The sequence below is a fragment of the Notolepis coatsorum genome (assembly GCF_963971535.1).
Source record: "Notolepis coatsorum genome assembly, chromosome: 19".
Lineage (NCBI taxonomy): Eukaryota > Metazoa > Chordata > Actinopteri > Aulopiformes > Paralepididae > Notolepis > Notolepis coatsorum.
Window position 1 is genome coordinate 5,367,266 of NC_140183.1, and position 20,657 is coordinate 5,387,922.

Here is a 20,657-nt window from a genome sequence, read left to right on the forward strand (position 1 = left end):
GATACGTCACGACTTAACAACCTCGTAGGTCGCTACGTCACGACTTAACAACCCTGTAGGTCGATACGTCACGACTCAACAACCCTGTAGGTCGATACGTCACGACTCAACAACCCTGTAGGTCGATACATCACGACTCAACAACCCTGTAGGTCGATACGTCACGACTTAACAACCCTGTAGGTCGATACGTCACGACTCAACAACCCTGTAGGTCGATACGTCACGACTTAACAACCCTGTAGGTCGATACGTCACGACTCAACAACCCTGTAGGTCGATACGTCACGACTCAACAACCCTGTAGGTCGATACGTCACGACTCAACAACCCTGTAGGTCAATACGTCACGACTTAACAACCCTGTAGGTCGATACGTCACGACTCAACAACCCTGTAGGTCGATACGTCACGACTTAACAACCCTGTAGGGACTGAATTTTTTTCCATCACAATCATCAAACTAAATCAATGTGCTGGGATAATGTGTGACATTATGTGCAAAATAAATCTGCATTGTTTAGTTTTTTTGCCCGTTTTGAGTTGAATACAACTTAAGATACGCTTTAGTTAAGAGTTCAACGTTTTTAGAGTCGAGTCTCCCAAGGCTCCTTCTCTTCCTTCTCTCTGTTTCCCACTGTCATGTTAGCACTAGGATCAGAACGGTCTCATTCACTTCTGATGGAGGAGAGATAACCCTGTTCCCTCTGTACTCAGAGAGGGTTTCACACACGACACTCAGGACTGAGGGACCGCCTGGCGCTGCCACGTCCTGTTGGCTCACAAGAGACAGCTCCAAGAGAGAAGTCGGGGGTTCAGTTCCTTGCTCAAGGGCACGTCAGCGGTAGTTGTTTAGTTTTTGGAAAAAATCGCTTCCCATTTTCTTCACCTGACTTTTCTAGCTCTCAAGCTTCCCAGTGTTAAGATGTTTCTTTTGGGAACCCTCACCCAGGTCCACTTTGAGCCCTTGCCCCAAACCAGTGAATGTAACTGAGGTCCCCAGGGCGACACCAAGTGGTTTGTTACTGAATCCTTTAACAAAAGAAAAAATTGGACACATTTTTTATGTCTTTCTTGAATAACTGCTGTTTTGTATAGAAAGAAGATGACGGCGTTGAAATAACTGAGGATCACAACTACTGCAATGATATTGTCACATTGTATCGCTTTTATTGTATTTCTATTTTCTTTTCTCTTTCTTTTTTTTCTTTATCTTTTCTTTAAAAAAAAAAAGCTGTGTCAGTTGTAACTTTTCTGTAAAACACAAATAGCATCTTGCGGTCAAGTGCCAAATAAAAACAAAACCAGTATTGTATACATTTATACTGTACAATTGTTATCTGTTGAACAAAATGTTTGTAATTGTTGCATTTTGTAGTTTTTGTAAAGTATCCTGTATTTAGTGACTGTCGTTTTTGAACACAGGATTGTTTTTTTGGTCAACTTTAAAAAGGATTAAATCTGCAATTTTTGTGCGCTGTTTGATGTTACGCGTGTTTTATTGTTTACATGTTCTGGGTAATGTCTGGTTTGGTAGGATATCAACACGATAATCATTTGATATATTGAAATGAAATGAAAGCCCTTCTAACTCCATCATGTATTTAAAGGTGGTTTAGAGCTATAATATACAGTATAATAATAATAAATTAAATTTGTAACGCACTTTATATTTGTGACAATCTCAAAGTGCTACAGGAGATAAAGATAAAAAAGAATTATGAATAAAAACTATTAAAATGAGTAAAACAACTAATGAAATGGAAGAAACATACAGATAAAAAAAATAAGTATATATAATTGATATAACTTATTATAGTGTGCTTTTCTCCAGACCCCTCTTTCCAGAGTGGCCAAGAATATCAACCGCTCCCTTGTCCCATCACTCAACCCACATAGCAGACGCAAACATGTCCACAAGTGTTTGACCGCATTACAGAGTCTATCTTTATCTATGGACATATTTACATACTGTATTTTCATGAAGGCTTTGATGGAAAATAACCTTTTTAGAGCTTTATTGACCCACAACGTCTCACAAATGCAGGTACATTTCACTGTTTACAAACGGCACCAATATAAACCTCCAACAGACTCGAGATGTGAAGTGTGACCCTTCAATGTATCGATGGCTCCGACAAGAGATTTCACAGTTTTATCTCCAGTCAGATAAATGACTTAACGTACAGTATATTAACCAAAGCCAGCAGTGGGCCATACTGCAATCACAGGTTGGGCTTTTCAATGTTTTATGAGGTCTATTGTGTGTTGAGTCATCAAAACCAATTGTATAATTAAAATAATGCGTGGGGCATCCATGAGATAATAGGTTGTTTTTCTAAACGAGTTGATAGGTTTGTTTTTTTGTATTGTTTTTTGTTTTATATACTATCCATTTCGTTTTTGAAAACAAATGTTAATTTCTCTCATATGTATAGGTCAAAGAAAAATATAGTATAAAGATACCCACACATACCTCCATATAATCAGGTGTATTTTATCTTATGCATACAGGTGTACAGGTGCTGCAATCTCTCAGATGTACCGTGAGTGAGCTGGTCAGATATAATTTTATTAGGATTAATTAGGATATTTAAAAACATGATGCTTTCAGCCAATGATGCTTTCACAGAGGGGCCCATCTTGGAATTCCCATTTAAGCCATCACGACTAGAGATGAAGACGTAATCAAAGTACAGTCGCCATCAAGCCACTTCATACAGCTATATTCATTATTAACCCTTTCACTGCCACACGACAGAAGGTTAACCCTTTACTATTACTATGACGTGAAAGGGTTAATTAGGTGCCAAAGGTTCAGGCTGTCATTTGGGACACTGAGATCATGTAAAAGTATCTCAATCGACTTCCACTCATCTCTCTGCTGCTCTCACTGTTCTAACAGAGGTGGACTTTCTGGGAGGATATTTCTTGGGGGGAAAAGTATGGATTCCAACGTCCTCCTTAGCATTTGGGTAACTTCTAAAATAGCTTCAAGTATCGCCAAGTAAAATAACCACAAGGAACATGCATATAAAACTATATTTATTGACTCAGAAGAGACTATACATTGTGCTGTAAAGAACCGCTAAAATCACACACAGATGCATTGCGATACTTTCACATATCTTCCCATGGCATGTAAACTAGGCCTGTCCTCGACTAAGGATTTCTATAGTCGACTTTGATTGGCAGAAATGTGCAGATAGTCGACTAGTATGCAAAAAAAATTATAATGTTTGTATTTAAAAATATATATATTTAAATTGGGGGGGGTCATTCCATTTGGGCTGTGGGCGGTGCTTAATGTGTGAAGAAGTCGACTGAAGGCTTCTTGTCCTCTGCGAATGCATGCAATTGGTCCACTGATGGATACATCTTGATATGTCTAGTGTGAAATCCTCTTTCATGTCTCTGTGCCCGTTTTCTTAGGCAGTTAGCCTCACTGGTATGTGCGCCATTAGCATTAGCCACGCTTCTAGACCCCTTTGCTTTTGGAAAGAGTGATTTATAAAAAATTTAAATATATAAAAAAATAAATAATAATTGCATTCGACTAAGAGGTTGGCAGTCGACTACGGCTCCTTTCGATCGATTAGTCGACTATTCGAGGTCAGCTCTATTGTAAACAGGAACGGACTTGTGATATTTGGGCTATTTCCAGACATGTGAGCTCTGATGATTTTCACTGGCAGATCACAATGCTACCGTTCATGGCCACTGGCTAGATAACCACCAACTGATGTTGTAAATACCAATGATTATATAACCTTTTTAATTAGTTGAAGAATGATAATGATGCACAAAAGGAAGCCAAACTATTTGCCAGCATCCTGGAGAGAAAACGTCCATCTAGTGGAATCTAATTAGGACCACGGTCATGAAACCTGGGAATGAGAGGTTTCACGTTGTCGTCATTGACGACACATTCTGGTAAAAAAAAAAATATCTCAAACAAACGAAAGCATAGCCAGTCCAATGATTAGCGGTATACATTAGCAATACATCTAATGTCACAGTAACTGTCACAGTCAAAGTGATAACAAATATATTAAAAAAGGGGTTTAACGGCAGCAAATAAAATGCTTGTAATGAGATGGAAACCACCTCATAGTCTCAATATTTACAGCTGGGAGCTGTCCTTCTACGAAGTCTTGAGAGTAGAGGCATCCAGTGCTAGAGCACAGGGCGCAAGGACAGAATCGATTCAAATATGACTTACTGCAGCCCAGAAGGTAAAATCAGTACTCCACTAGGCTTGACACCAGACTGAACAACATTTTTTTTTTCTGTTTTCTGTTGTATTTTCTTGTTGCTTTTTATTTTATTTTTCCCTATTACTTTGTAACAGGATTAGAGGGTATCTAACAAACACAATTATGATTTACTTTGGTTTTTCATTTCATTGCATTTAATTTTTTTTTTTTTTTAAATGGAAATTGTATTCTATACATGTATGCATCATGGTTCCCTCCTTCCCCTAAAATGTCTATGAGAACCCGGGGGTCTGGGAGGGGGGTTAAGAAGTAACCTTGGCCGTGTTTCAGACACAGGACCGCCAGATCAGAGGAAGAGACCGTCACAACTGCCAGCAGGCAGGCAGGCAGGCTACACAGTACAGGACTATACTGACGGACAATCTATATACTGAAAAGACACTTTTTTATGCCACTGTGGGAATTCGTATGAACTGCTGATGTGAATGTCTCTTTCCTCTTAACTGAATCTGAAAAAAAAAGATAAAATAAAAAGTTGGTAAAAAGAATATATATATATATATATATATATATATATATATATATATATATATAAAAAAATTAAAAAAAAACATGGCAACAGAACGGTTAGTGAAAGGGTTAACCTGCTGTGTATTGTCGCAGTGAAAGGGTTAACCATTTGGTAGTGCGGCAGTGAAAGGGTTAAGTTATACTTTAATTGATCCCTCTGCGTTTGACCCATGTAACCGGGAGCGGTCGCAGGCTCCCTGGGGAGAGAACGCGGCTCTAATGGCACCTGGGTCAAGGGTCAAGGCAGGAGAGGAACTAACATGTCTGTTGGCGTTTCTCTTATATCAACACATAACAGTCGTCTCTTCCATTGCCATGAGAATGCCTTGTTCAGCCCCGTTAAAGAATACAGTAGGGGATCATAGCTTTCACCCGGATTCCCTGGGTCAGTTTATTTAATGGAAAGAGAGGTTTCTACGATCCATAGAAAGCAGTGGCCACACATAGGAAGCCATTTCACAAGAGCGCTCTCGTATCTTGTTCTCATGAAAACCATTATGCCGTTTGATCAACAACACCCCCCCCCCCCCGAGAATACTACAGTTCTCTCTCATCTCCTCTAGTCTATTTACAGTGAGCCATTTAGAATCCTCCGTTCCTCAAGGGGAGAAGTGGAAAGCTCGACCGTTATGGATCTTCTGAATCGTGATGCAAAGAGTCCTAACTGTACAAGGAAGGACTCTCTGCACGCTCGTCTGCAATCTGCATATCAAGAACCGTTCATCCAATCGGCTTCACACTCGGTGAGTGTATTGCTGAGGACCCAGGGGAGGGCAGTGTCGAATTTGGTGCCATTTGGCCAAATGGTGGCGCTATTACCACAATGAACTTGAAACCTTGAACGTGAAGGATCTTCTGAAACGTGACGTAAAAAGAGTCCCAACTGTACAAGGAAGCAAGCTCTGTAATTTGCATATCTCAAGAACCGTTCGTCCGATCAACTTCACACTTGGTGGGTGTATTGCTGATGACCCAGGGGGGGGGGGGGGGTCCAGTGTCCAATTCAGTGCCATTTGGCCAGATGGTGGCGCTATAACAACAAACTTTATATTTGGGAGATGTATTGCTGCAGTGTGATCAGACCGGGATCAACCGGGCCAGCTGTATGGGGGATCTCTCCACTACTTCTGGGGGCCGAGTGGTCGACCCGAACAGAACCGAACAGGCAAGTGCACTGGTGAGGAGGTGAACAGCTGGCAGGGATCTTAATGCACTCGACACAGATGGGGAAACGTGAATTTATTTTAATTAACCACTGTAGCCACTATGTTTTATTAGCATATAACGGGTCATTTTTATTAGTTTCAACATAACCTTGTGTTCCCACTAGAGCTGTTCCTTGGGAAGGTTTTAAATTAAAAACAAAAAACATACAAAAGAAAATAAATCTCGTAGGACACAGGGATGATAAAAACAGGGATGATAAAAGGATCGTCTTATAGGACACAGGGACGATAAAACATCTTGTAGGACACGGGGATGATAAAAGGATCATTCTGGTTATTTTCGACAAAGACTCCCATTGCTCTATGTTCTGGCGTCATCATATTTATTCATCAGAATCAATCGGTGCTCATCAATCGCCGTGGCTAGTTTGACATGGGTGTGATTTTAATAACTAATTAATTATGGTCCAGTTCCATTTCTGTGAGCGAGAGACTGGCGTCGCGCCGCCGTCTCACTAGAACGCTTGGCGACCCACCTAAATGGAACGGGGCCATAATGTCATCAGTTACACCCGTCCTGCGATGACTCGTCAACACAGTTACACCCGTCCTGCGATGACTCGTCAACACAGTTACACCCGTCCTGCGATGACTCGTCAACACAGTTACACCCGTCCTGCGATGACTCGTCAACACAGTTACACCCGTCCTGCGATGACTCGTCAACACAGTTACACCCGTGTTCGTCCTGCAACGACTCGTCAACGCGGATCAGGAATGAGAGAACTGTGTTTTTTTTTTTTCCCCCAGGCGCTCGAGTTGGAAGCAGCTCCTTGGGGCGACAGTGGCTCAGGAGAAAGAGCGGTCAGTTCGACTCACGCTCCTCCCCGGGCAGCGTGTGGCGAGATGTCCTTGAGCAAGACACTTAACCCCTAACTGCTCCCTCTTGGTGTGCAGGTCGGCACCTTGCATGGTCGCCTCCGCCGTCAGTGTGTGAACGTGTGAGTGAATGGGTCAAATGTGAGGAACAAATTGTAAAGCGCTTTGGATAAAATAACTATATAAATGCACCATTTAAAAAAATGTATTACGAATACAAAAAGGTAACTTAAAATGGACTGAATTTAGAGGTTTTCTAATCATCCAACCACACACACACGCCATGCAAGGTGCCAACCTGCTCGTTGGGAGCAGTTAGGGGTTCAGTGTCTTGCTCAAGGACATTTCAACATGATGCCGGGAGGAGCCGGGATGGAACCAGCAACCCTCAGATTGCCCCGTCTCACTGAACTGCCCTGTTGGCAACTTGAGTGCAGAAACAAAACCTGCGTGTTTGTGATGCAGTTGACGATATATAGATAAATACAGTATGATATATATATATATATAGATAAATACATCAGTATGATAGACAAATACATCAGTATGATGCCAAACAATAGCAAAATAGGGTCTACGTTGGAAATTAACCAGAATTATTCAACAACAGATCCATATGAATCAACGGTTTGTCACTCACAAACCTCCACCTTCAGAGGGCGCTGTTGAGTCACCACCACAAAGGGCTTTGGTTGAGAACAGGAAGTGATGAATCCGTGCGTTGGCTTGTTCTGTCCCCGGTGGAGAAGGTCATCTAGCGGTGTAATAGTTTGTCCCAGAGAGCACGCTGGTCTGGAAGGTGGTCGTCTAGCGGTGTAATAGTTTGTCCCAGAGAGAGACCACGCTGGTCTGGAAGGTGGTCGTCTAGCGGTGTAATAGTTTGTCCCAGAGAGCACGCTGGTCTGGAAGGTGGTCGTCTAGCGGTGTAATAGTTTGTCCCAGAGAGCACGCTGGTCTGGAAGGTGGTCGTCTGGCGGTGTAATAGTTTGTCCCAGAGCAGAGAGCACACTGGTCTGGAAGGTGGTCGTCTAGCGGTGTAATAGTTTGTCCCAGAGCAGAGAGCACGCTGGTCTGGAAGGTGGTCGTCTAGCGGTGTAATAGTTTGTCCCAGAGAGAGACCACGCTGGTCTGGAAGGTGGTCGTCTAGCGGTGTAATAGTTTGTCCCAGAGACCACGCTGGTCTGGAAGGTGGTCGTCTAGCGGTGTAATAGTTTGTCCCAGAGAGCACGCTGGTCTGGAAGGTGGTCGTCTAGCGGTGTAATAGTTTGTCCCAGAGACCACGCTGGTCTGGAAAGTGCTTCCACCGCAGAACAACCTGCTGCCGGTTGATCCAACATCATCATCATGGAGGGAACAGTGTTTGAAATGTACCATGGTGGCTCACACCTGGGTCCCGTGTCCGGGTCAGATCTCGCAGAGGATGATCCGCAAGCAGTCTGCCGAGCGCTCAATGGTCAGGATGAAGGTGTCCTCGTTGGAGTAATGTTCAATGATGTTGTCGTCCATGTTCACGAGGATGCTTTAAGAGATGGACACACGCGTGAATATCTTTTTATTTCATACAGTATGTGACATGTCATCATTCGATTTGTTTATAAGACTTTCAATTCAATTTAACTTTCAATTCAGTTCAGTTAATCTTTCAATTCAATTCAGTTTAACTTTCAATTCAATCGAGTTTAACTTACAATTCAAGAGTTTAACTTTCAGTTAAACTTTCAATTCAATCCAGTTTAACTTTCAATCCAGTTTAACTTTCAATTCAGTTTAACTTTCAATTCAGTTCAGATTAACTTTCAATTCAGTTTAAATTTCAATTCGATTCAGTTTAACTTTCAAATCAATTCAGTTTAACTTTCAATTCAGTTTAACTTTCAATTCAGTTTAACTTTTAATTCAATTAAGTTTAACTTTCAGTTCAATTCAGTTTAACTCCTTACCCTTTTTTGCTCTTCTTGTATACTTTGGCCATCTTGTCCATGGGCATGCAATATTTCTCTGAGATCTGTGAAGAATAGAATATAGTTAAAGGGGAGAAAATTGAGAAATTATGCATTTCAAGGACTTTCAAAATGTGATCTGGAGCAATGTTCCCTGTAAGAAGCAGACCTGGGGTCAGATTACTAAAGCGTCCCCTGGCCTGGGCTGGAGCAATGTTCCCTGTAAGAAGCAGACCTGGGGTCAGATTACTAAAGCGTCCCCTGGCCTGGGCTGGAGCAATGTTCCCTGTAAGAAACAGACCTGGGATCAGATTACTAAAGCGTCCCCTGGCCTGGGCTGGAGCAATGTTCCCTGTAAGAAGCAGACCTGGGGTCAGATTACTAAAGCGTCCCCTGGCCTGGGCTGGAGCAATGTTCCCTGTAAGAAGCAGACCTGGGATCAGATTACTAAAGCGTCCCCTGGCCTTGGCTGGCGCAATGTTCCCTGTAAGAAGCAGACCTGGGGTCAGATTACTAAAGCGTCCCCTGGCCTGGGCTGGAGCCTGGAGTGGAGCTGGTTTATTGCCCCTACAGTACCGCCTAAAACAAACACACTGTTTACTTACTGACTCCATCAGGGCCTTGAGGGTCGGGGAGCGGAGCATCAAGGCATCGAACACTTCGTCACCCTCCTTCCTCACATACAGCAGAACTGGGGACGTCAAAATGATAAATCAGTGTCATTAAAAAAGAGACTATTTATTGTCACATCTTTTTTTTTAATCATACAATACATTCAGAAAAAAGCGAGATGCTAGTTTTTCACGGCTCCTCAACCGTAGATTTGTAGACAACAATACACAATCTATACAAACGATACAACACAAGGTATAAATGACTAAAAATGTATAATTCTACAGTGACTGATCCAAACATAACAATTGGACAGCTCCTCCACCAACAATAAAAAGAGAAAGAAAAAGTAACTAATGTCAGTGTGTTTGAGTCAAATGAGACCAAATAGAATATCTAGCAAGCCTCTGAAACCCTTTGGAGGGCCAGAGAGGATGTTGTGGCTGAATTGGCCCGCGGGCCCTACTTTGGGGGAGTCCTGTTCTAGTCGATTGACTCGGCTCTTGATACAAGGACTAACACTAGACAACAGGTAAATAGTTTTTAATTGACTCTTGTCTTTATCCTCCAATCGCAACTGTTGCTTCCCTCGGACAGACAGCGTGGCCGTAAGATCTTCGTTTACGTAATGTTTGTAAAGATGAGTGAAGTAGACCTATACTCTGCTCTGTAGTGGGTTAAGAAACATGAGTGAAGTAGACCTATACTCTGCTCTGTAGTGGGTTAAGAAACATGAGTGAAGTAGACCTATAATCTGCTCTGTAGTGGGTTAAGAAACATGAGTGAAGTAGACCTATACTCTGCTCTGTAGTGGGTTAAGAAACATGAGTGAAGTAGACCTATACTCTGCTCTGTAGTGGGTTAAGAAACATGAGTGAAGTAGACCTATACTCTGCTCTGTAGTGGGTTAAGAAACATGAGTGAAGTAGACCTATACTCTGCTCTGTAGTGGGTTAAGAAACATGAGTGAAGTAGACCTATACTCTGCTCTGTAGTGGGTTAAGAAACATGAGTGAAGTAGACCTATACTCTGCTCTGTAGTGGGTTAAGAAACATGAGTGAAGTAGACCTATACTCTGCTCTGTAGTGGGTTAAGAAACATGAGTGAAGTAGACCTATACTCTGCTCTGTAGTGGGTTAAGAAACATGAGTGAAGTAGACCTATACTCTGCTCTGTAGTGGGTTAAGAAACATGAGTCAAGTAGACCTATACTCTGCTCTGTAGTGGGTTAAGAAACATGAGTGAAGTAGACCTATACTCTGCTCTGTAGTGGGTTAAGAAACATGAGTGAAGTAGACCTATAATCTGCTCTGTAGTGGGTTAAGAAACATGAGTGAAGTAGACCTATACTCTGCTCTGTAGTGGGTTAAGAAACATGAGTCAAGTAGACCTATAATCTGCTCTGTAGTGGGTTAAGAAACATGAGTGAAGTAGACCTATAATCTGCTCTGTAGTGGGTTAAGAAACATGAGTGAAGTAGACCTATAATCTGCTCTGTAGTGGATTAAGAAACATGAGTGAAGTAGACCTATAATCTGCTCTGTAGTGGGTTAAGAAACATGAGTGAAGTAGACCTATAATCTGCTCTGTAGTGGGTTAAGAAACATGAGTGAAGTAGACCTATACTCTGCTCTGTAGTGGGTTAAGAAACATGAGTGAAGTAGACCTATACTCTGCTCTGTAGTGCAGGGCTATTCAACTGGCCCGGCCCGCGGGATGATTCTGACCGGCCCGCCAAAGATTACATGATAATAAAAAAATACAAATAAAAATAAAAATAAAATATATTTTTTTAATATTTTTTATTTTTATTTTTTTTACTTTTTTCTTTTCATGTCAACGTTAACACGCACAATTTAGCCAAAAGTCACTCAATTAATGACAGATTTCATTGATAAATTGAGGGAAAACTTTGCAAGTCGATTTGATGAATTTGACATGTCCAGAGAATTGATGCATTTTGTGAGCAACCCATTTGCCAATGTAGCTGCTATTTCCACAAAAGGACAAGAGTTCCTTGCATCACTTCACATTGATGAAGGTCTCCTGCAACTTGAAATAATTGACATGCAAGCATCATCTGCTCTGAAGCAGGCACTTGAGAATGAATCCACCACAACATTTTGGATAAAGTGTATTCATGTCAAGACATTCCCCAAAATAAAAACGCTGGCAATATCTGTGCTAACAATGTTTGGCTCAACATACACCTGTGAATCCAGTTTCTCTCACATGAATGCCATTAAAACAAGCAACCGTGCCTCCTTGACAAATGAGCATTTGCATCACTGTTTGCGGGTAGCCCTCACTTCCTATGAACCCTCTTTCTCTGCCATTGCCCAGTCAAAGAAGTGCAATCGCTCTCATTAGATGTGTGTATGCAGGGGCGTAGCTGGGGGGGGGGGGGGTAGCTTAGGATGATTCCAAGGGCCCAGCACTGGGGGGGGGGGGGGGGGGGGGGGGGCAAATTTTTAATTTTAATTTTTTTTACTAGACATCACTCACGTGTATTATTGATGCTCTCATTGATACTATGTTTGTTTCTGAAGTGTGTGTGTGTGTGTGTGTGAGATATATAGAGAGAGGGGGGGCTTTGGTAGACTATTGCATTGGTCCATTCATTGAAGATGAACGCAATGCGACATCCTTTACTAGGCTCACCCACCAACAGTGCAGGTGCTGAACTGCTGATCCGAATGTATTAGGTAAAAACCATATTATGCGTTTTCATCAATAAAAAAATGGCCAAAGAAAATTCCGCTTGCGCGCTTACGCACGCTCGCATTCACTGGGTGCCTACAAATAAATTCTTTCATGGGGCCCAGAATCTGGAGCTACACCCCTGTGTGTATGTAGGCTAGGCCTGTCTGCCCCCCACCCCCCTGATGTTTGAGAGTTAAGAGTGGACAATAAGTGCTAATAAGATGCTGTGATTTGCTGTTGTTGCACAGACATGAAGCACTTTTTCATAAGCTCAGCTGCACTATAAATGTGTTTTTTTGTTCCAAGTGTTGATGTTAGAATGTTCAGATGCACATCATGCACTTGTTTGTTTTTTATTTTATTTTTATATTGAAATGTTGAAGAGGAGATGTTGCAGTTGTTGCACAGTCATAAATGAAGCACTTTTTGCAGGAGATGTTGCAGATGTGGCACATAAATGAAGCACTTTTTTTGAAAAGTATACTACTTTTGCAATGTAGTTAAATAAAAGTTGTGAAAATGTGGTTGCGTGTTGTGTCAAGTGTACATATATTCATAGCACGGGGAGGCGCCGTGGCAGTCCGGCCCCTGGCCCCTTGGGTTTCTGACAATGTGGCCCCCTGAACAATTTAGTTGAATAGCCCTGCTGTAGTGGGTTAAGAAACATGAGTGAAGTAGACCTATAATCTGCTCTGTAGTGGGTTAAGAAACATGAGTGAAGTAGACCTATACTCTGCTCTGTAGTGAGTTAAGAAACATGAGTGAAGTAGACCTATACTCTGCTCTGTAGTGGGTTAAGAAACATGAGTGAAGTAGACCTATAATCTGCTCTGTAGTGGGTTAAGAAACATGAGTGAAGTAGACCTATAATCTGCTCTGTAGTGGGTTAAGAAACATGAGTGAAGTAGACCTATAATCTGCTCTGTAGTGGGTTAAGAAACATGAGTGAAGTAGACCTATAATCTGCTCTGTAGTGGGTTAAGAAACATGAGTGAAGGGCGGCTAGGTGGTGCAGTGGACAATGCGCTCACCACCAATGCAGGAGACGCTGGGTTCGAGCCCAGCTCTCCGCATTGCTATCAGCTTGGCTGGTCGTTCATACCAATACAATTGGCAGTATTAGGGGGTGGGAAGCTGATGGGTGGGGATCGGACGTTGTGGACAGCGACTCCTACAGGTCGGTTGGTGCGCCTGCGCAGCAGAATCAGGAAGCGACGGGGGCGGCGTGCCCTCCAAAACGCAGACCCCCGACGCTGAGAGATCGCGCTGTGCAGGTGAAAAGATGCGACTGCTGCTTCCTCGAGTACCGGAGGGGACACGTGATGTAAGGCTTAGTCCACATTGCAGCCGGCTTGTGGGAGGCATGGCCTAACAGGGTTCGAGACAGGGGAGGGTAGAATTGGACGATACGAAATTGGGATGGGAGAAAAATAGAAAATGGGAGAAAAAAGTAGATAAAAAAAAAAAGAAACATGAGTGAAGTAGACCTATAATCTGCTCTGTAGTGGGTTAAGAAACATGAGTCAAGTAGACCTATACTCTGCTCTGTAGTGGGTTAAGAGACATGAGTGAAGTAGACCTATAATCTGCTCTGTAGTGAGTTAAGAAACATGAGTCAAGTAGACCTATAATCTGCTCTGTAGTGGGTTAAGAAACATGAGTCAAGTAGACCTATAATCTGCTCTGTAGTGGGTTAAGAAACATGAGTGAAGTAGACCTATAATCTGCTCTGTAGTGGGTTAAGAAACATGAGTCAAGTAGACCTATAATCTGCTCTGTAGTGGGTTAAGAAACATGAGTCAAGTAGACCTATAATCTGCTCTGTAGTGCGTTAAGAAAGTTCCACAAAGCTTTATATTCCCTCAGATTAAACTATTCCAAGAATGTATGTGAATATGGCCGACATCAATATGGCCACAAGATCGTGGATTGAGGCTTTAATTCATTCTCTTATTAACCCGTTCCTCCTTTCCTTCCAAGAATGAGATATCAAGATAAATGCTAATTTCTTTCAAATGTATCGCCAGGTGAGATGATGAAGATGATGAAGATGATTAAGTTATGTCTACAAACCTTTCCTCTCAGTCTCCGCTTTCAGCTTCTTGGCAGCAGGGTGTGAAGAGAAGTCTTCCTCAGCTGGACATGACATCCTCTTCATCAAGACACCCCTGAAACACAGGTAGACAAACCACTATTAAAACATGACGTCCTCTTCATCAAAACATCCCTGAAACACGGGTAGACAAAGCACCCATGTTACTGTTAAATAGCCATATTGGAGGATGCAGTGCAGGGCGGTCTGGATGTTAGAATAATCACATGACACTCACCCGTCTCTCTCCACCTCCTGAGTGTTGAAGGCAAAGACCTGCAGGAGAAAATACGGAAGAGATGAAGCAAGACGTGTTTGTGTGTGTGTGTGTCTCGATCACCGCTCTCAAAGAGCACCTACGGGTGGCTGCAATTAGAAACTGGCCCCTGTAAATGTCCAAATCACCCCCCCCCCCCCCCCCCACTACACAGTTCTGTATAGTATGTCATAAATGTCCTGATGAATTGAAAATGGAGGACCCCGATGTAAACAAGACGAAAGTATTTTTCTGGTCTGCATCCTCTTAGCAGTTGTTTTGTATTGAGCCGTAATGTATTGTACCTATTCTGCAATCTGTTAGGTAACGTTAACGCTAGTAGAATAGACACGAGAGCTAACGTTAACGTTAGCAGAATAGACACGAGAGCTAACGTTAACGTTAGCAGAATAGACACGAGAGGTAACGTTAACGTTAGCAGAATAGACACAACGAGAGTCTGGTTAATGTTGTTATTGATTGATTGATTGATTGATTGATTGATTGATTGATTGAAAACTGTGTTTACTCTGGCTTCCTCCAAGCCCTCACGGACATAGCTATGCTCACGGAGCTCTCATGCTGTACGCCAGCGGCCCCGCCTCCTCACACGGAGACAAACTGAGTACTACCTGCAGTGGAAAACGAACAAAGTACCAGGTACCTAAAGCGAGTAGAGTAGAGTAGGTACTATGCAATGGAAAAGAGGCATTGGTGTGGTCGTCTGTTCAGAGAGCATTTTGAACCTGTGTCATTTTAATGTAACGTCGCCGACTTTTGGCCTAAGTAAACACGTGTGTGTGTGTGTGTGTCTGTGTGTGCATGCATCGTGTGTGTAGGTGTGTGTGCATGTGTGTGTATGTGCATCGCGCGTGTGTGTGCGCATTGCGCGTGTGTGTGCAGTGTGTGTGTGTCATGCGTGTGTGTATCATGCGTGTGTGTGTGCGTGTGCAGTGTGTGTGTGTGTGTGTGTGTGTCCACACCCTGCAGCGTGTGTGCCTCACCTGGCCCGCTCTCTGCAGGTTCCCAAAGTGGACGTCTGGGATGAACAGGACCGGCTGAGAGTCCAGGTCCGTCTGGGCCTTCAGCAGAATGGTGTCGGGCTTCCTGACCGGAGACAGCGCCCCCGGAACCGGAGCTTTCCCTGCGTCCACAGGGGAGACGGCGTCAGTGAGACAAGCGGATCTCTCAAGACGCACTAATGACTTGAAGACCCCCCGGCTGCTTGAACACACATTCAAGTTTCAAGTTTCTTTATTAGTAGTCATACAAAAATACAGAATACTTTTATATGAAATGCTTTTTTTCTGTTTTGCTCCTGAGAGTGTGCTAGATAAAAATAGATAAAGTATAAAATAGAAAGTCAAAAGTAAGTAAACAAAGTGTAAACAAAAGTGTTCAGTCAATATACATATATACAATACAGAGTAGAAAAGATTTGTAACTGAGTTACAATACAATATACAGTATAATGCAGAAATGGGATGAGGTACAACTTAGGGTAAGGTGCAATGAGGAATGAATTGTAGTGCAAATCTCTTTATCAATAAATATAAAGTGTTAAAGTGTCTAAAGTGGGTGCTACAGTGAGTTGTTTATTTAAAGTGAGTGAGTACGTGTGAATGTGTGTATTTGATGGTTTGTTGCATAGTGTTATTGTCGTTAAGCACATGTTTCTTTCATTCTTGTTTGTCTCTTTTTATTTTTTCTATTGATTTCATTTCATGGTTGAGTATTAAGAGTATTGGTGGCTTTAGCCATGTTTCACCTGTTTGAACAGGCCCCGCCCGCCAGCAGGGCCCTGAACTGACAAAACAAACGCACCCTGGACTGACTAAACATGTGCAAACCACTGTGGATAGCTGGTGACATCATCAACACAGAGAGATAGCTGGTGACATCATCAACACAGAGAGATAGCTGGTGACATCATCAACACAGAGAGATAGCTGGTGACATCATCAACACAGAGAGATAGCTGGTGACATCATCAACACAGAGAGATAGCTGGTGACATCATCGACACAGAGAGATAGCTGGTGACATCATCGACACAGAGAGATAGCTGGTGACATCATCGACACAGAGAGATAGCTGGTGACATCATCGACACAGAGAGATAGCTGGTGACATCATCAACACAGAGAGATAGCTGGTGACATCATCGACACAGAGAGATAGCTAGTGACATCATCAACACAGAGAGATAGCTGGTGACATCATCAACACAGAGAGATAGCTGGTGACATCATCGACACAGAGAGATAGCTGGTGACATCATCAACACAGAGAGATAGCTGGTGACATCATCAACACAGAGAGATAGCTGGTGACATCATCGACACAGAGAGATAGCTAGTGACATCATCAACACAGAGAGATAGCTGGTGACATCATCAACACAGAGAGATAGCTGGTGACATCATCGACACAGAGAGATAGCTGGTGACATCATCAACACAGAGATATTCACTGGCAGAAGAAACCTTGCTCCTGACATAAACCACGTCATGTAAATCTCCAGGTTCTGGTTGAACTGTGTCTTAGTTAGGGTAACTAGTGGCTACAGTAGCTTCTGATGCTCTAACTAGTGGTTACAGTAGCTTCTGATGCTCTAACTAGTGGCTACAGTAGCTTCTGATGCTCTAACTAGTGGCTACAGTAGCTTCTGATGCTCTAACTCAGGGAGGGGCAACTGGCGGCCCTCACCCACGCTCCATGTGGCGCCAGGCCAATATTTATTTAAAAGAAATATATATTTGTAGCCACTAGTTAGAGCATCAGAAGCTACTGTAGCCACTAGTTAGAGCATCAGAAGCTACTGTAGCCACTAGTTAGAGCATCAGAAGCTACTGTAGCCACTAGTTAGAGCATCAGAAGCTACTGTAACCACTAGTTAGAGCATCAGAAGCTACTGTAACCACTAGTTAGAGCATCAGAAGCTACTGTAGCCACTAGTTAGAGCATCAGAAGCTACTGTAGCCACTAGTTAGAGCATCAGAAGCTACTGTAACCACTAGTTAGAGCATCAGAAGCTACTGTAGCCACTAGTTAGAGCATCAGAAGCTACTGTAACCACTAGTTAGAGCATCAGGAAGCTACTGTAGCCACTAGTTAGAGCATCAGAAGCTGCTGTAGCCACTAGTTAGAGCATCAGAAGCTACTGTAACCACTAGTTAGAGCATCAGAAGCTACTGTAACCACTAGTTAGAGCATCAGAAGCTACTGTAGCCACTAGTTAGAGCATCAGAAGCTACTGTAGCCACTAGTTAGAGCATCAGAAGCTACTGTAGCTACTAGTTAGAGCATCAGAAGCTACTGTAACCACTAGTTAGAGCATCAGAAGCTGCTGTAACCACTAGTTAGAGCATCAGAAGCTACTGTAACCACTAGTTAGAGCATCAGAAGCTGCTGTAACCACTAGTTAGAGCATCAGAAGCTACTGTAACCACTAGTTAGAGCATCAGAAGCTACTGTAGCCACTAGTTAGAGCATCAGAAGCTACTGTAGCCACTAGTTAGAGCATCAGGAAGCTACTGTAGCCACTAGTTAGAGCATCAGAAGCTACTGTAGCCACTAGTTAGAGCATCAGAAGCTGCTGTAGCCACTAGTTAGAGCATCAGGAAGCTACTGTAGCCACTAGTTAGAGCATCAGAAGCTACTGTAGCCACTAGTTAGAGCATCAGAAGCTACTGTAACCACTAGTTAGAGCATCAGGAAGCTACTGTAACCACTAGTTAGAGCATCAGAAGCTACTGTAGCCACTAGTTAGAGCATCAGAAGCTACTGTAACCACTAGTTAGAGCATCAGAAGCTACTGTAGCCACTAGTTATAGCATCAGAAGCTACTGTAGCCACTAGTTAGAGCATCAGAAGCTACTGTAGCCACTAGTTAGAGCATCAGAAGCTACTGTAGCCACTAGTTAGAGCATCAGGAAGCTGCTGTAGCCACTAGTTAGAGCATCAGAAGCTACTGTAGCCACTAGTTAGAGCATCAGGAAGCTACTGTAGCCACTAGTTAGAGCATCAGAAGCTACTGTAGCCACTAGTTAGAGCATCAGAAGCTACTGTAGCCACTAGTTAGAGCATCAGAAGCTACTGTAGCCACTAGTTAGAGCATCAGAAGCTACTGTAGCCACTAGTTAGAGCATCAGAAGCTACTGTAGCCACTAGTTAGAGCATCAGAAGCTACTGTAGCCACTAGTTAGAGCATCAGAAGCTACTGTAGCCACTAGTTAGAGCATCAGAAGCTACTGTAGCCACTAGTTAGAGCATCAGAAGCTACTGTAGCGACTAGTTAGAGCATCAGAAGCTACTGTAACCACTAGTTAGAGCATCAGAAGCTACTGTAGCCACTAGTTAGAGCATCAGAAGCTACTGTAACCACTAGTTAGAGCATCAGAAGCTACTGTAGCCACTAGTTAGAGCATCAGAAGCTACTGTAGCCACTAGTTATAGCATCAGACGCTACTGTAGCCACTAGTTAGAGCATCAGGAAGCTACTGTAGCCACTAGTTAGAGCATCAGAAGCTACTGTAACCACTAGTTAGAGCATCAGAAGCTACTGTAACCACTAGTTAGAGCATCAGGGAGCTACTGTAACCACTAGTTAGAGCATCAGGAAGCTACTGTAACCACTAGTTAGAGCATCAGAAGCTACTGTAGCCACTAGTTAGAGCATCAGAAGCTACTGTAGCCACTAGTTAGAGCATCAGGAAGCTACTGTAACCACTAGTTAGAGCATCAGAAGCTGCTGTAGCCACTAGTTAGAGCATCAGAAGCTGCTGTAACCACTAGTTAGAGCATCAGGAAGCTACTGTAGCCACTAGTTAGAGCATCAGGAAGCTACTGTAGCCACTAGTTAGAGCATCAGAAGCTACTGTAACCACTAGTTAGAGCATCAGAAGCTACTGTAACCACTAGTTAGAGCATCAGAAGCTGCTGTAACCACTAGTTAGAGCATCAGGAAGCTACTGTAGCCACTAGTTAGAGCATCAGGAAGCTACTGTAGCCACTAGTTAGAGCATCAGGAAGCTACTGTAGCCACTAGTTAGAGCATCAGAAGCTACTGTAACCACTAGTTAGAGCATCAGGAAGCTACTGTAGCCACTAGTTAGCATCAGGAAGCTACTGTAACCACTAGTTAGAGCATCAGAAGCTACTGTAGCCACTAGTTAGAGCATCAGAAGCTACTGTAGCCACTAGTTAGAGCATCAGAAGCTACTGTAGCCACTAGTTAGAGCATCAGAAGCTACTGTAGCCACTAGTTAGAGCATCAGAAGCTACTGTAACCACTAGTTAGAGCATCAGGCAGGAAGCTACTGTCAACCTGACAACTCCATGGAGGGAGCCTGTTCTTGACACGAGCATGTGCACACACACACACTTTTTTTTTTTTCTCATTTTAAATACCTCATCCAGCATGGAAACCGCTAACCGACTAACTAAATCTAGGTTAACTAAGACCACATCGATTTAGCACTTCAGTAAAGTAATGCAAAAACCAAATACATGGAGGCAGCAGCAGTAGTAGTATCCACTCTCATACCCTATATTTCCCCCAGACCATCGTTTGAGGCTAGCTTTGGTTGCCAGGCAACTACCTGATCCCTCTCTGAAGAACAGGTGTTATTAACTTTCTCCGTCTTGTCGTTACACCTCCATTCTGTCTGTCAACTTATTTGGCTTCAATCAGATTATTATTCATGTTTTTCTGGGTCAAGAGACCTTTGATAAGTGCAGCCCACTTAATAACCCTAATGACAGTCATATCCAGAGGTATCATATGTGCATAATTAGGGATGCCCCGATCGATCGGCCACCGATCGTTATCGGCCGATAATCAGTATAAATATGCGATCGGTGATCGGTGATAATGCTTTATTTTCGTCGATCGTCAAAACAGATCTCACTCGCTGAGTTCTGTCTCAGACACCGGGAGCTGCACACAGTGCTGCGCGTCTGCTCCTCCTCCAGCTCCTCCCGCACGCATGTAAACACGGGTCTAGTCTAGTCTAGTGGGACCTCCATGAGCTAACGTTAGCTACCGTTACAAAATGACCCAGTCAACTATTCACTTTTAGTTTAAAGGGGAACTATCTTATAAATGGCCTTTTTGAGTGTTTAGCATTGTTTCCTAGCTATGTGAACTTATATTAATATGATCTATGTCTCAAAATTCTCATATTGGCGCATTCTTCCAATTCTCCTCTCACAATATT

At 43.0% G+C, this 20,657-nt stretch overlaps 1 protein-coding gene across 2 annotated transcripts in view; it reads right to left on the reverse strand.

Annotated features, from left to right (window-relative positions):
• Window positions 1–5,329: 5,329 nt before the first annotated feature.
• Window positions 5,330–20,657, reverse strand: part of LOC311246305 (grainyhead-like protein 2 homolog) — a 54,684-nt gene continuing 39,356 nt past the window's right edge. For both annotated transcript variants that reach the window (XM_084336454.1, XM_084336455.1), the window contains 6 exons: window positions 15,441–15,580; window positions 14,419–14,456; window positions 14,162–14,256; window positions 9,378–9,463; window positions 8,773–8,837; window positions 5,330–8,351 (listed from right to left, as the gene is read on the reverse strand). In XM_084336454.1, the coding sequence (XP_084192580.1) occupies window positions 8,237–8,351; window positions 8,773–8,837; window positions 9,378–9,463; window positions 14,162–14,256; window positions 14,419–14,456; window positions 15,441–15,580 (539 nt within the window). In that variant the 3' untranslated portion in view covers window positions 5,330–8,236. The remainder of the gene's footprint in view (window positions 8,352–8,772; window positions 8,838–9,377; window positions 9,464–14,161; window positions 14,257–14,418; window positions 14,457–15,440; window positions 15,581–20,657) is intronic.